Source organism: Giraffa tippelskirchi, chromosome 11 (genome assembly GCF_054371585.1).
Source record: "Giraffa tippelskirchi isolate mGirTip1 chromosome 11, T2T-mGirTip1v1.2.pri, whole genome shotgun sequence".
Lineage (NCBI taxonomy): Eukaryota > Metazoa > Chordata > Mammalia > Artiodactyla > Giraffidae > Giraffa > Giraffa tippelskirchi.
The window spans coordinates 103,869,198-103,882,813 of NC_137285.1; the positions used below are offsets into that span (position 1 = coordinate 103,869,198).

General features: G+C 42.3%; 1 protein-coding gene across 2 annotated transcripts; it reads left to right on the forward strand.

Annotated features, from left to right (window-relative positions):
- The first annotated feature begins 849 nt into the window (after positions 1-849).
- On the forward strand, positions 850-12,632 carry CD3G (CD3 gamma subunit of T-cell receptor complex). Of its 2 annotated transcripts, none has more exons than XM_081541097.1 (7): positions 850-929; positions 4,524-4,547; positions 4,985-5,200; positions 5,753-5,884; positions 7,010-7,053; positions 7,967-8,035; positions 11,862-12,632. In XM_081541097.1, exons 1-6 carry the CDS (start codon positions 869-871, stop codon positions 8,015-8,017), a joined length of 528 nt encoding a protein of 175 aa, XP_081397223.1. In that variant the 5' UTR covers positions 850-868; the 3' UTR covers positions 8,018-8,035; positions 11,862-12,632. The 2 variants fall into 2 exon arrangements, with proteins under 2 accessions (XP_081397223.1, XP_081397224.1); XM_081541098.1 differs by having other exon boundaries at positions 7,967-8,031.
- The last annotated feature ends 984 nt before the right edge of the window (positions 12,633-13,616 follow it).

The window sequence follows — 13,616 nt, forward strand, 5'->3', positions numbered from 1 at the left end:
ACCAAAGATTCCATGTGCAGCAGCTAACACCTGGCGCAGCCAAATAAATAAATATTAAAAATAATAATAGCAATATGATTAACTCGCAGGCACAAATGGAGTTTTTCCCTTTGGGATATGGGGATCCAAAACTGTCTGCAGTGCTGCAGTTAAACCATACTTTACCCAAGGGTAGAGATTGTACATGCCTTACTGGCTTCTGTTTTCCAAACACCTGATGAGAGCTCTGTATGTTTTCGTTGATTCACTGGCTAACTGGCTCAGAGGCCTGAGATCCTGGGAATTCAGCTGAGGCCCCTGTCCCTGGAAATGCGTTTCCTGTCCTGGAGGAATAATCCTACCTATTCCTTTCCAGGCAGGCACCACTTTGATGATCTCATCTTCAAAGAGCAGTGAAAAAAAATCCCTGGAATGAGGCGGCTCTCTGTTCAGAGCTCCAGCCCCAAGCACCTAAGGGTTCCCAGCTAAGTTCATCAGTTCTAGCAACAACAGCTAACAACAGGCAACAACTGGCTGAGCTCTGAGTTACAGATGATGGCGGAAGTGTTTCTCCTCCTTACGAAGGAAGGGGCCCAGGCCACCTCCCACCCTGCGCCCAAGGGCGCTTTCTGTATAAGCTGAGTCTCTGAGATGGAAATCCAGCACTCTGTCCCGCTCCCTCCCCTCCACCTCCCACCCTCTTCTCCCCAACGGAAAGTCAGAGACATCTGCACCTGCAGACCTCCTGAGCCCTGCCCCCACCCACTGCCCACACTAGCAACCCAGGGTGGAGGCTCACAGGGGCCCCAGCCCTAAGGATGCTGGGCGGGGCCAGGCTAGCTGCTAGCACAGGCTGGCTGGCCGCTCAGTGCTTCTGCAGAGAACAGAGATGGATATGGAGCAGGGGAAGCGTCTGGCTGGCCTCATCCTGGCTGTCGCTCTTCTTCAAGGTAAGGGCCCACTAGGGGGTCTGACAGCCCGGAGAAGGGCTCAAGGGAAGAAGCCCATCATAAGGGGGACAAGAGTATTGGGATCCCCTAACCTTGAGATGTCACCCTAAAGTTCGAAGAAGAAAGGCAAAAATGAAGTTTCTCTACTAGAGAGAAGCATGGGAGAGGTGTTCCATGGGAGAGGTGGAGTGCTTGTCTCTTAAGAAATCAAAACAGAGGACTTTACTGACTTGAGAGAAGACCCGGATGCCGCCATCTTAGGTTTGAATGTAGCCCAAAGGGCACAGGCCAGGAGCCTGAAGAGAAACAGTTTGTGTGCCTTAACTTAGAGCTCGGGCTAGGAGTAGACTTATAGAGCATTCACTCACTCGGTTGGCCAGCTGGTCAACAAATATGTGTGAGGTCAATCCTAGTATGTATCAGGCTAGAAGAATATAAAGTAAAATAATAACCTTCTGCCCCCCATGAGCTCATAGTCTGATTGAAGTGGTAAGTTTCAACATTTCCAGTCTGAGTATAACGCGCAATATAGGGTACTTGTACAAATATTCATTTGGAAATACAGTAGGAAGTGGATGGACTGGGTCAATGCATGGAATATGGACTCTAGACATTGAAAGTTGTTGACATCATTCAAGTATTATGTGAGATGTGAGGAAGAGGAGGCTGAGGATGGAACTGTGAGGATATCACTATTAAGGAAAGTTAGAGAAAAAAAATGTCAGGAAAGAGATAAAGGAATGATCAAAGAGCTGAAATAATCAGGTGAATGCAATTCCATAGAAACCAAGGGAGTAGAGAACAAGAGAATCACCAAGAGTATGAAATGCTAAAGATACATCCACTGATAGAAGAATACATTTAAAAGTTTAAGTCGGTGGGATTCGGCAAAACAAAGGTCATGGATGACTTAAAAGAGTTTAAGTGAGGCAGTGTGAGTGGACGGAGAAGGCAATGGCACTCCACTCCAGTACTCTTGCCTGGAAAATCCCATGGACAGAGGGGCCTGGTGGGCTGCAGTCCATGGGGTCGCTAAGAGTCGGACACGACTGAGCGACTTCACTTTCACTTTTCCCTTTCATGCATTGGAGAAGGAAATGGCAACCCACTCCAGTGTTCTTGCCTGGAGAATCCCAGGGACAGCGGAGCCTGGTGGGCTGCCGTCTATGGGGTCGCACAGAGTCGGACATGACTGAAGCGACTTAGCAGCAGCAGCAGCAGCAGTGTGAGTGGAAGCCAAATGGAAATGAGTAGAAGGTGGAGAGCAAGGGTGGGGGGGCGGAGAGCAGCAAGTGTAAAATGTTCTTTAAAGAAGTTTGGATGAGAAGGCTGGAGAGGTTGAGTGGTAAGTGGAGAAGACAGTGAGTAGAGGAAGGCCCTGGAACTGATACTGAAAGGCTGCAGTCAAAAGTGGGATCAAGGGCGCAGAGCACAAGGCAACCTCACCCTCTGAGACTAGGAGAAAGTGCAGATGGCTTCAGCCTTAGAGAGGCTTGTGGATGGAAAAGAAGCTGAAGAAGAAGGAGCCATTACAGCATCCATGTTTTCAATGAACTAAGTGGGCAGCAATGTAACCTGCTAAAATTGAGCTGGGTGAGGACTGAGTGGGGGACTAGAAGAGACGTTGGAGTTTAGAATTATTTCTGAGAGGAACAGAGAAAGAGCCAGCTGAAGACAACACAGGGTGAGGGGCAGTGCTGAAAGCCTGTATAGCAGCTATTTCTGTAGAGCAAAAAAAGCCCTGCATTGAGCCATAGAAACCTGAGTTCTGGGTGCAGCTCAGTCACCAGTGAGCCAGGTGAACTTGGTGATGCCTCCTCCCTCTGGGCTCAGTTCTCTCATCCATCAACCTAGGAAATTTGGCTACATGAGTTCTCAAGTCCTAGAAGGAACTAGAATTCAGATAATCAAAATTTTAAATGTCAGCAATCAATTGTACTGTCTTTTCTATGGTATAAGGATTAGAATGAGAGGACTCTTTGTTCCTCTCACAGTGACCAGGTTGCTGGGGAGAAGAGCTAGTTAGAAATCTGCTTAACTCTTTGTCTTGCTTTTTTTTTTTCCATTTATCCATTCATACTTTCATTCAAAACATATAATGCTCCTACCATATTTCAGGCACTGTGCTAAGTGGTATTCATAAACAGTTCAGTTCAACTCTGTGTGAAGTTCTAAGACTGCTATCTTCCCTGTCAAGCTTTCTTTGTCCCCTCACCCTTGGCCAAAATCAATATTTTCTACCCCTTTCCATATGCATTTATACAAGTACTAAATGATAATTTATAAGTACTATTACATTTATTACATTTGTGGGTTATTTTCCACTTCATTGTAAACTCTTCAGAAGCAACAACTAGTTACTTGTATTACCGCCCTTTTCTTCCACACTCCTTATTCATGTCAGGCACATAATAGTAATCGGTAAGTGTTTGGATTAAATCCAATTGAACTGAACTCCAGTGTTGGCTCTCTATAGTATATCTAGTATGGAACTCTACTACTCTGAGTTTTGAGACAGATTTGAGGGCTATTTAGTGGCTAACTCCTTCGGGACATTCAGGATTTCCACACACACAAAAAAACGGATCACCAAAGCTGAACGTTATAGAAGTAATTCTGCTCTGAAAGACTTTAACTAGTACACACCCAATCTTTTCCAAGGCTTTAGCTGCTAAAGGAGCAGAGCATTGCACACTGTACAGGCAATACCCTTACATATAGTGCAATACAACTGCACAATGCTGACCATCCAGAGTTGGGATCAGACCCCAAAGGTGAAGGCCACAGTCCCCTAAAAGTCTACCCTCACTTTAAAAGGGAGGCACTGGTTCAGGGATCCCCAGACCACCCACACTTCTGATGAACTGCCTACAAATCTGGAGAGTTCCCAAGATCCCCTTCAGAATTTGCTAAAACAGCTCACAAAACTCAGGAAAGCCCTATATTCACCAGGACAGTTTTATTATAAAAAAAAAAAATTAGATCTAGACAAATGAAGAGACACATGGAGTGAAGTCTGGGAGGGCCCTGAACACAGAGGTTCCATGCTTTTTCTTTCCAGAATTAAAATACATCAACCTCCTGGCATGTTGATATGTTCACCAACTAGGAAGTGCCACTGAGTTTTTCTTGGGATTTTATCACATAGGCACGACTGATTGAATCATTAATCATGTGAGTGAACTCAATATCCAGTCCCTCCTCCACCTTCTAGAGTTCAAAGTCCCAATTCTCTAATCACATGTTTGGTCTTGACCTGTCCCATCCTGAGTCATCTCTTTAACATAAATTCATGTGTGATCCAAGGGTCCACCAAGAATCACAAAGGCAATCCTATCATTCATAAAATTCCAAAGGTTGAGAAACTCCCTCCCAGAAGCCCAGAACAAAAACTAGACAAATTCTTCATTATACAACATTCTAAATTCAGTTTGGTGGTTTAGGCTACCATCCAGGGAAATAAGTACAGATACTATCACTCACATGGATTAGGCTCTATCTCTTCATCTTGGCCTCAAGTGACTGTGGAAATGATACATCACGATATCTGAAGGACTCCATGCCCAGCTGATCCTCTGTCTTCTGTCTCTACAGGTACTATGGCCCAGGTGAAAGAAGGTAGGGGAAATGGCTTCTTTCTATCGTCAAACTGGGGGAATTCATGGAAATATGGCCTCTCACAACAGTGGTCCTATAGGAGCAAGTGAACAGCTTAGAAGGGATGGGATGATAAAGGATAGAGAGCAAACCCTTCCATTGTCAACCAAATCAATGGCCAGTCTTGACCTCCCTGGCTTTCCTGGAACTAAACAATTAATTGTCTGGTGCTTGGAGGAGAAACAGATCCTTAGCAGCTAGGCATTACTCAAAGCACCACCTATGAATCAACAGCATTGGCTTTACCTGGGAGTGTGTTAGAAATGCCAACTTTTAGTGCTTCCCCAGAATTATTGAATAGAACCTAGAATTCTAACCATATTCCCATGTGAATCATGTGCGCCCCAGGACAGGGAGAATTTCAGGGGCAAGATCTTAACAGGCATTTCCTTTTTCAGTAAAAGTGGATGACAATCGAGAAGATGGTTCCGTACTTCTGATTTGCGTCACGGATGATAAAAAGGTCACATGGTTTAAAGATATGGAGGAAATAAGTTCTGTCAACACAAATAAACCTACTTGGAATCTTGGAAGTAGTACCAAAGACCCTCGAGGGATATATAAATGTGAAGGAGCAAATAACCATTCAAAATCACTCCAACTATATTATAGAAGTACGTATCCTTTGGTTTGCTTATGTGAAATTAAGCAGTACTGGCTGCTCTGGTGATCTTCCTGTCTAGGGTGAGTGTAGACATAGATGCTAAACAGTAATGCAAAAGTCACCTTTCTTAATCTCAGCTTACTTTTTTTTTAATTTAACAAAGCTGTTCCCCCAACATTTTGGAAAAGTATAGCCTGTCTTATAAAGCCTGGCTCACCTTTGGGTAGGCCCCACTGCTTGGAGGAGTCAGCAGTTTATATAAACCAAGTCAAGATAGGTAAAGGAGACAGGGAAGATTACAAGTTGAGCGACTGTAGCATGGAGAATGGGATATGATCTTCCTTTTATTTCGATAGTTGCTGGTAGTAAAACCGCATGGATATCCCCAGGACTCCTGCACAATAGAGGAACATCAAAAAGCATTAAGTTCTTAGTCCAAGGATCTTCCAGGCATTCCCTTGCCATACCACCCACAGAGAGGCCTGCTTCCCTGGACAGAAATATTATCTCAAGAGAAAAAAATCCAAATTGAAGGAATTCTTGTCCTTCCCTCTCCCCACAGTGTGTCAGAACTGCATTGAGTTGAATCCAGCCACAGTGGCTGGCTTTATCTTCACTGAAATCATCAGCATTTTCCTCCTTGCTGTTGGGGTCTACTTCATTGCTGGACAGGAAGGAGTTCGCCAGTCAAGAGGTAAAAGAATGTTCTTAGGGACTTCCTTGGTGGCCCAGTGGCTAAGACTCTGAGCTCCCCTGTAGGCGGCCAGAGTTTGATCCATGGTCAGGCAACTAGAGACCACATGCCACAAGTAAGACCCGGCACCACCAAATAAATCAAAAAACAAAATAATGTTCTTAGATGAGAGCTGAGGCCATCTGGGACACTCAGCCTCCTACCTACCAAAAGAGACCCAAGAGAAGAGGCTGGGTTGGCACGTGTTGCTGATGAGCATGGTCCAGTGAGGCTCTGACTCTGAAGGCAGGAGGAAAAGGACACTTGGTGTTTTCATAGCATATTTGCCTGTTTCAAGATACAACTCTCTCTGATTTGTCCTCTGTACTTTTAAAAAAAATTACTCACTGTTTATTTAATTTTATCTATTTATTTATTTTTGGCTGTGGGTCTTCATTGCTGCATGGAGGCTTTTGGTAGTTGTGGCAAGCAGGGCTACTCTTCATTGCAGTGCGAGAGCTTCTCACTGAGGTGGCTTCTCTAGTTGCAGAGCATGGGCTCTGGGCACAGAGGCTCAGAAGTTGCTGCTTGCAGGCTTAGTTGCTCAGTCGCATGTGTGATCTTCCCAGACCAGGGATCAAAACTGTGTCCCCTGCACTTGCAGATGGATTCTTAACCACTGGATGACCAGGGAAGTCCCAGTCCTCTGTACTTTAAAAAAATCTCTTTATTTAAGTAAAACCTGCATTCACAAAAGTGCATGAGTCACATATATACAGCTCAAAAAAATTTTTAACAAAGCAAACACACACATGCATTCAGCACCCAGTTAAAGAAAGTGAATTAATCCTTGGGGTCACTTCCAGCCTCTACCTAGTCCCCAAAGCAACTACTCTCCTGACTTCTAACAACACTGACTCATTCTGCCTGGTTTTGATCCTTATGTGAATAGACTCACACATTAAGTACTCTTGTGTGTGGCTTCTTTCACTCAACAATATGCTTGTGAGATCCATCCATAATGTTGTGTGTAGATGTATTTCACTAATTCTTATTGCTATTCAGTACTCCATTGGGAGAATATAACCCAGTTTATTATTCATTCTGTCTTGTTTATGTGTACATTTCGTTTATTTTTTTGTGCAGCTTCAGACAAGCAGACGCTGTTGAACAACGACCAGCTCTACCAGGTAAGTGAATATGAGATGAAAGAGACCCTGCTAGTTAGTAGTGGTAAAATTTTGGAATGGGGGTGGGATGGGCAAGTTATTTGGAAGTTACTATGTAAACAAAAACTGCTTAGGACATAACAGACAATGGCATCATTATCCCTTTGGGTAGAATGGATGAAACAAAGAGAACGGTCGAGAGAGACTGAGGTAAGGATCTAGTGAGAAAAGCTGAAGAACATACTGAGAGAGCCACACAGAGAAACTAGATGCAGCGCCTCCCTCCATCCTTGTCCCCTTCTACCCCCAGGACCATGAAGAAACCACTCCAAAACCTTGAACATAAAAAGCACTCAATAAGTATGCATCAGTAGAAAACAAACTTACGGTTACCAGGGAGTAAAGTGGGGAGGGATAAACTGGAATATTGGGATTGACATTTACACACTGCTGCTGCTGCTGCTAAGTCGCTTCAGTCGTGTCCGACTCTGTGTGACCCCATAGACGGCAGCCCACCAGGCTCCTCTGTCCCTGGGGTTCTCCAGGCAAGAATACTGGAGTGGGTTGCCATTTCCTTCTCCACTACTATATCTAAAATAGACAACTAATAAGAACTTGCTGTATAGCACAGGGAACTCTACTCAGTACTCTGTGATGGCCAAATGGGAAAGAATCTTTAAAAAAGAAAAGTGGATATGTGCATAACTGACTCACTTTGCTGATACCTGAAACTAACACAACATTGTAAATCAATTATACTCCAATAAAACTTAAATATAAAAAAATGACAAAAAACATATGTACCTGAAGAAAGGTGAAAAAAATTAAAGACATTGGAAGTAAAAGCTAAAAATGTTTATAAAATTTTTTAAATTAAAAAATAAATACATATCAAATTAATTCATAGAGGATGATGATAAAATGTCCTTTGTAGCCCCTTAAGGAACGGGAAGATGACCAATACAGCCACCTGAGGAAGAACTGAACCCAAGACTCAGAGTAGGTATGTCTTTCTACACTAATTCTAAGGAAGTGCCTTTGCACTACCTGCCCTCCCAACTACTGCCAAGCCTATCTCCTTTCCCCAGGCAGCTATAAGGATGGGAGGTAGGGAGAGTTGACTGATAATTCCGTGGGGGGAGGGGGATGACTCTCCTGTGCTCTGTAGGGTTTCTAGCAGCATCCCTGGCCTCTCTCCCTCAGATGCCAGTAGCACCTCCAAGTTCTGACAACAAGAATATCTCCACATACCGCAAATATCCCCTCGGGAGCAAAGTCGCCCTTAGTTAAGAATCACTGATCTATAATTCTCAAGCCTTTATTAAGCATAGTAGAAAACTTTTGCACACATATATATAAATAATATGTTTGTGGTGTGTGTGCTTAGTTGCTTAGTTGTGTCCAGCTCTTTGCAACCCCATAGACTGTAGCCCACCTGGCTCCTCTGTCCAGCAGGATTCTCCAGACAAGAACACTGGAGTGGGGTGCCATGCCCTCCTCCAGGGGATCTTCCCAACCCAGGGATTGAACCCAGGTCTCCCACATTGCAGGCAGATTCTTTACCGTCTGAGCCACCAGGGAAGCCCAAGTAATAGTAATAACTTATAACGGAAAATAATTCAGAAGTAATGTTTGTGTATATGTATAACTGAATCACCTTGCTGTGCACCTGAAACGTTGTAAGGCAACTATACTTCAATAAAATATATATATTAGGGGAAAAAAAGAATCACTGACCTATATTAATCTTGCAATCAATCAGAAGTTCTGATTCAATCAAACAGAAACTTCAATCAGGGAAACAGGGCCCAAGCATTATTTGATTTTCTGAACCAATTGCATTTTTTTTTAATCCAGGTGTTTTCCCTTCTATCCAGTTCTCAGAAACAAAGCAATACATTTTGGAGCAATCCTAGCAGAGACATTTTCAGCCCTAAATCTAGACTTCCCAAAGGTGACAAATGGAGGAGAAAGGTCATCGAAGCAAATTTGGGTTTCTCTCAAAATGAAAGCAAAACTTGTATTAACTGGGTAACTAGGTGCCTGGGAAAGGCAGCAGAGGATGAGATGGTTAGATAGCATCTGCAACTCAAGGGACATGAACTTGAGCAAACTCTGGAGATGGTGGAGGACAGGGAAGCCTGCTTTGCTACAGTCCATACGGTTGCAAAGAGTCAGACACGACTCAGCGACTAAACAACAAAACTCGTAGGTGTTTCAGGAGCGCCACCTATTGGAAGTAATTTTTCTAGAAAAGAAAAATGGAAAGGGCAAACAACCTCCTTTATTTGAATATCTTTTTTTACATTTTTATTTATTTTCTGTATAAGTCATAATTCACATAGTTCAAATACACAGTGAAAGGTCTCCCTCACACTCCCTACCCAGCCACCCAGTTGCCTTCTCCAGAGGCAAACAATAATACTAGTTTCCAGAAATTAGTATGGACCTAACAGAAGCAGAAGATATTAAGAAGAGGTGGCAAGAATACACAGAAAAACTATACAAAAAAGATCTTCATGAGTCAGATAACCATGATGGTGTGATCACTCACCTAGAGCCAGACATCTTAGAATGTGAAGTCAAGTGGTCCTTAGGAAGCATCACTATGAACAAAGCTAGTGGAGGTGATGGAATTCCAGTTGAGCTATTTCAAATCCTCAAAGATGATGCTGTTAAAGTACTGCACTCAATATGCCAGAAAATATGGAAAACTCAGAAGTGGTCACAGGACTAGAAAAGATCAGTGTTCATTCCAATCCCAAAGAAAGGCAATGCTAAAGAATGCTCAAAATACCACACAACTGCACTCATTTCATACACTATTGAAGTAATGCTCAAAATTCTCCAAGAAGGCTTCAACTATACGTGAACCGAGAACTTCCAGATGTTCAAGCTGGATTTAGAAAAGGCAGAGGAATCAGAGATGAAATTGCCAACTTCCAGTGGATCATAGAAAAAGCAAGAGAGTTCCAGAAAAAAACACCTATTTCTGCTTCATTGACTATGCTAAAGCCTTTGACTGTGTGGATCACAACAAACTGTGGAAAACTCTTCAAGAGATGGGAATATTGGACCACCTTACCTGCCTCCTGCAAAACCTGTATGCAGGTCAAGAAGCAACAGTTAGAAACACACATGGAACAAAGGACTGGCTCAAAATTGGGAAGGAGTACATCAAGGCTGTCTATTGTCACCCTGCTTATTTAACTTCTATGCAGAGTACATCATATGAAAAGCTGGGCTGGATGAAATACAAGCCAGAATCTTGATTTCAGGGAGAAATATCAATAACCTCAGATATGCAGATGATACGACCCTACTGCAGAAAACAAAGAGGAATTGAAGAGCCTCTTGATGAAGATGAAAGAGGAGAGCAAAAAAACTGGCTTAGAACTCAGCATTCAAAAAATTAAGATCATGGCATCCAATCCCATCACTTCATGGCAAATAGATGGAGAAACAATGGAAACAGTGATAGACTTTATTTTCTTGGGCTCCAAAATCACTGCAGATGGTGACTGCAGCCATGAAATTAAAAGACACTTGCTCCTTAGAAGGAAAGCTATGACAAACCTAGACAGCATATTAAGAAGCAGAGACAAAGCAGAGACCTTTACCAACAAAGATCCAGCAAAGCTATGGTTTTTCCAGTAGTCAAGTATGGATGTGAGAGTTGGGCGATAAGAAGGCTGAGCACCAAAGAATTGATGCTTTTGAACTGTGGTGTTGGAGAAGACCCTTGAGAGTCCCTTGGACTGCATGGAGATCAAACCAGTCAATCTCAAAGGAAATCAATCCTGAATATTCATTGGAAGGACTGATGCTGAAGCTGAAGCTCCAATACTTTGGCCACCTGATGCAAAGAGCCGACTCATTAGAAAAGACCCTGATGCTGGGAAAGATTGAAGACAGGAGGAGAAGGAGATGATAGAGGATAAGATGGTTGGATGGCATCATGGAATCAATAGACATGATTTTGAACAAGCTCTGAGACATGGTGAAGGACAGGGAAGCCGGTGTGCTGCAGTCCATGGAGCTGCAGAGTCAGACATGACTGAGCAACTGAATAATAACAAGACAGTATTACAAGATATATAAAATACTCTATGTTGGAGATATTCTAGACATATATAAGCAAATTCCAAGTGTACATTATTCTCCCCATATTTTTCACACAAATGTTGTCTCATACATCTTGCACTTCTCAGGATTTTATTCTACTCAGTAAAATCTGAAGACTACTTCATACCAACATATAAAGGAGCTCCTTTTTTAAAAATACAGCCACTTTGTTCAGATCCCCTATAATTTTCTCAACTAGTCCTTACTGATGGACATTTAAGTTGGTTCTTTTGCTCTTACAATGCCACAATAACTGTAGAAATGTCATTTTTTAAAATTGTAGTAGTAGTAGTTGTTCAGTCATGTCCAACTCTTTGTGACCCCATAGACTCTAGCCCTCCAGTCTCCTCTGTCCATGGAATTCTCCACGCAAGAATACTGGAGTAGGTAGCCATTCCCTTCTCCAGGGTATCTTCCAGACCCAGGGATCAAATCGAGTCTTCTGCTTTGCAGGCAGATTCTTTACCATCTGAGCCACCAAGCAAGCTCTTAAAAATTGTATAGTTTACATGCTATAAAATCACTCACCTTACATGATTTCACCTGTTCTCAGTAAGTTTTAGCAAATTTTCCCAGTTCTACACCCATCACCATAATCCAGATTTAGACCATTTCCATCAGTCTCTTAAGGTTTCTTGTGCTGTTTTTGTGGGCTTCCCTCATAGCTCAGTTGGCAATCACTAATCTCTTTTCTGTCTCTTTAGATTTGCCTTTTCTGGAAAAATGGAATCATGTGATACACTGTTCTGGACATTCTCATGCCAAGTCTTCATGTGGACATATATTTTCATTTCTCTGGGTTGCTACCTAGGAGTGAAGGATTGCTGGGTGGTATGGTAAATTTATCTTTAACAGTTTAAGAAATTGCCATAGTGTTTGCCAAACTGGCTGTTCCATTTTACATTCCCACCAGCGCTAAGTGATTGGGGTTCCTCTTTCTCCTCATCCTCACAAATATTCGTTACTATCTTTTTAGTATAGCCATTCTAGGGGATGTAAAATAGTATCTTATTATGGCTTTAATTTGCATTCTCTAATGACTAACGATGTTGAACATCTTTTCATGCGCTTATTGGCTATTCTCATCATATCTTTAGAGAAGTGTGTATTCAAAACTTTTAAAATTCAGTTATTTGTTTTTCTTCTTACTATTGAATTGTTAAAGTTTTTATATATTTTCAAATACAAGTCTTTTAACAGATATATGATTTGAAAATATATCTACCAGTCTGTGACTCATATTTTCATTTTCTTACTGGTGTCTTTTGAAATGCAAAGGTTCTTAATTTTGCTGAAATCTGTTTTACCCTTTTTTTTCTTTTATGGATTGTGTGCTAGGTGTCATGTCTAAGAAATCCTTGCCAAACCCAAGATCACAAAGATGTTTTTATAGTTTTAGTTCTAATGATAAATGTTATTTTGAACATTAAGACTATTTGTAACAAATACAAATAAATGCAATTGCAGGACCATAATGTATTTTCAGCTGTCATTTAATGAAACATCGCCAAATTGCACTTCATAGAGGTTGGACCAATACATAATCCTAACGAGTGCCTATTGTTTCATACAAAATCCAAAAGTGCACTACTGAAACTATAATCACAGAAAACTAGCTAATCTGATCACACAGACCACAGCCTTGACTATCTCAATGAAACTAAGCCATGCCGTGTGGGGCCACCCAAGACGGATGGGTCATGGTGGAGAGATCTGACAGAATGTGGTCCACTGGAGAAGGGCATGGCAAACCACTTCAGTATTCTTGCCTTGAGAACCCCATGAACAGTATGAAAAGGCAAAAAGATAGGACACTGAAAGATGAACTCCCCAGGTCGGTAGGTGCCCAATATGCTACTGGAGATCAGTGGAGAAATAACTCCAGAAAGAATGATGGGATGGAACCAAAGCAAAAACAATACCCAGCTGTGGATGTGACTGGTGATAGAAGCAAAGTCCGATGCTGTAAAGAGCGATATTGCATAGGAACCTGGAACGTTAGGTCCATGAGTCAAGGCAAATTGAAAGTGGTCAAACAGGAGATGGCAAGAGTGAACATCGACATTCTAGGAATCAGCGAACTAAGATGGACTGGAATGGGTGGATTTAACTCAGATGACCATTATATCTACTACTGTGGGCAGGAATCCCTTAGAAGAAATGGAGTAGCCATCATGGTCAACAAAAGAGTCCGAAATGCAGTACTTGGATGCAATCTCAAAAATGACAGAATGATCTCTGTTCGTTTCCAAGGCAAACCATTCAATATCACGGTAATCCAAGTCTATGCCCCAACCAGTAACGCTGAAGAAGCTGAACTTGAACAGTTCTACGAAGACCTACAAGACCTTTTAGAACTAACACCCAAAAAAGATGTCCTTTTCATTATAGGGGACTGGAATGCAAAAGTAGGAAGTCAGGAAACACCTGCAGTAACAGGCAAATTTGGCCTTGGAGTA

What these genes read in the sequence shown, in the direction of transcription:
- CD3G (XM_081541097.1), top strand. Translation starts at nt 869, where the DNA reads ATGGATATGGAGCAGGGGAAGCGTCTGGCTGGCCTCATCCTGGCTGTC. An exon ending in GGCTGTCGCTCTTCTTCAAG is followed by an intron (nt 930 to 4,523) that starts GTAAGGGCCCAC and finishes CTGTCTCTACAG; the next exon opens with GTACTATGGCCCAGGTGAAA. An exon ending in ACTCCAACTATATTATAGAA is followed by an intron (nt 5,201 to 5,752) that starts GTACGTATCCTT and finishes CTCTCCCCACAG; the next exon opens with TGTGTCAGAACTGCATTGAG.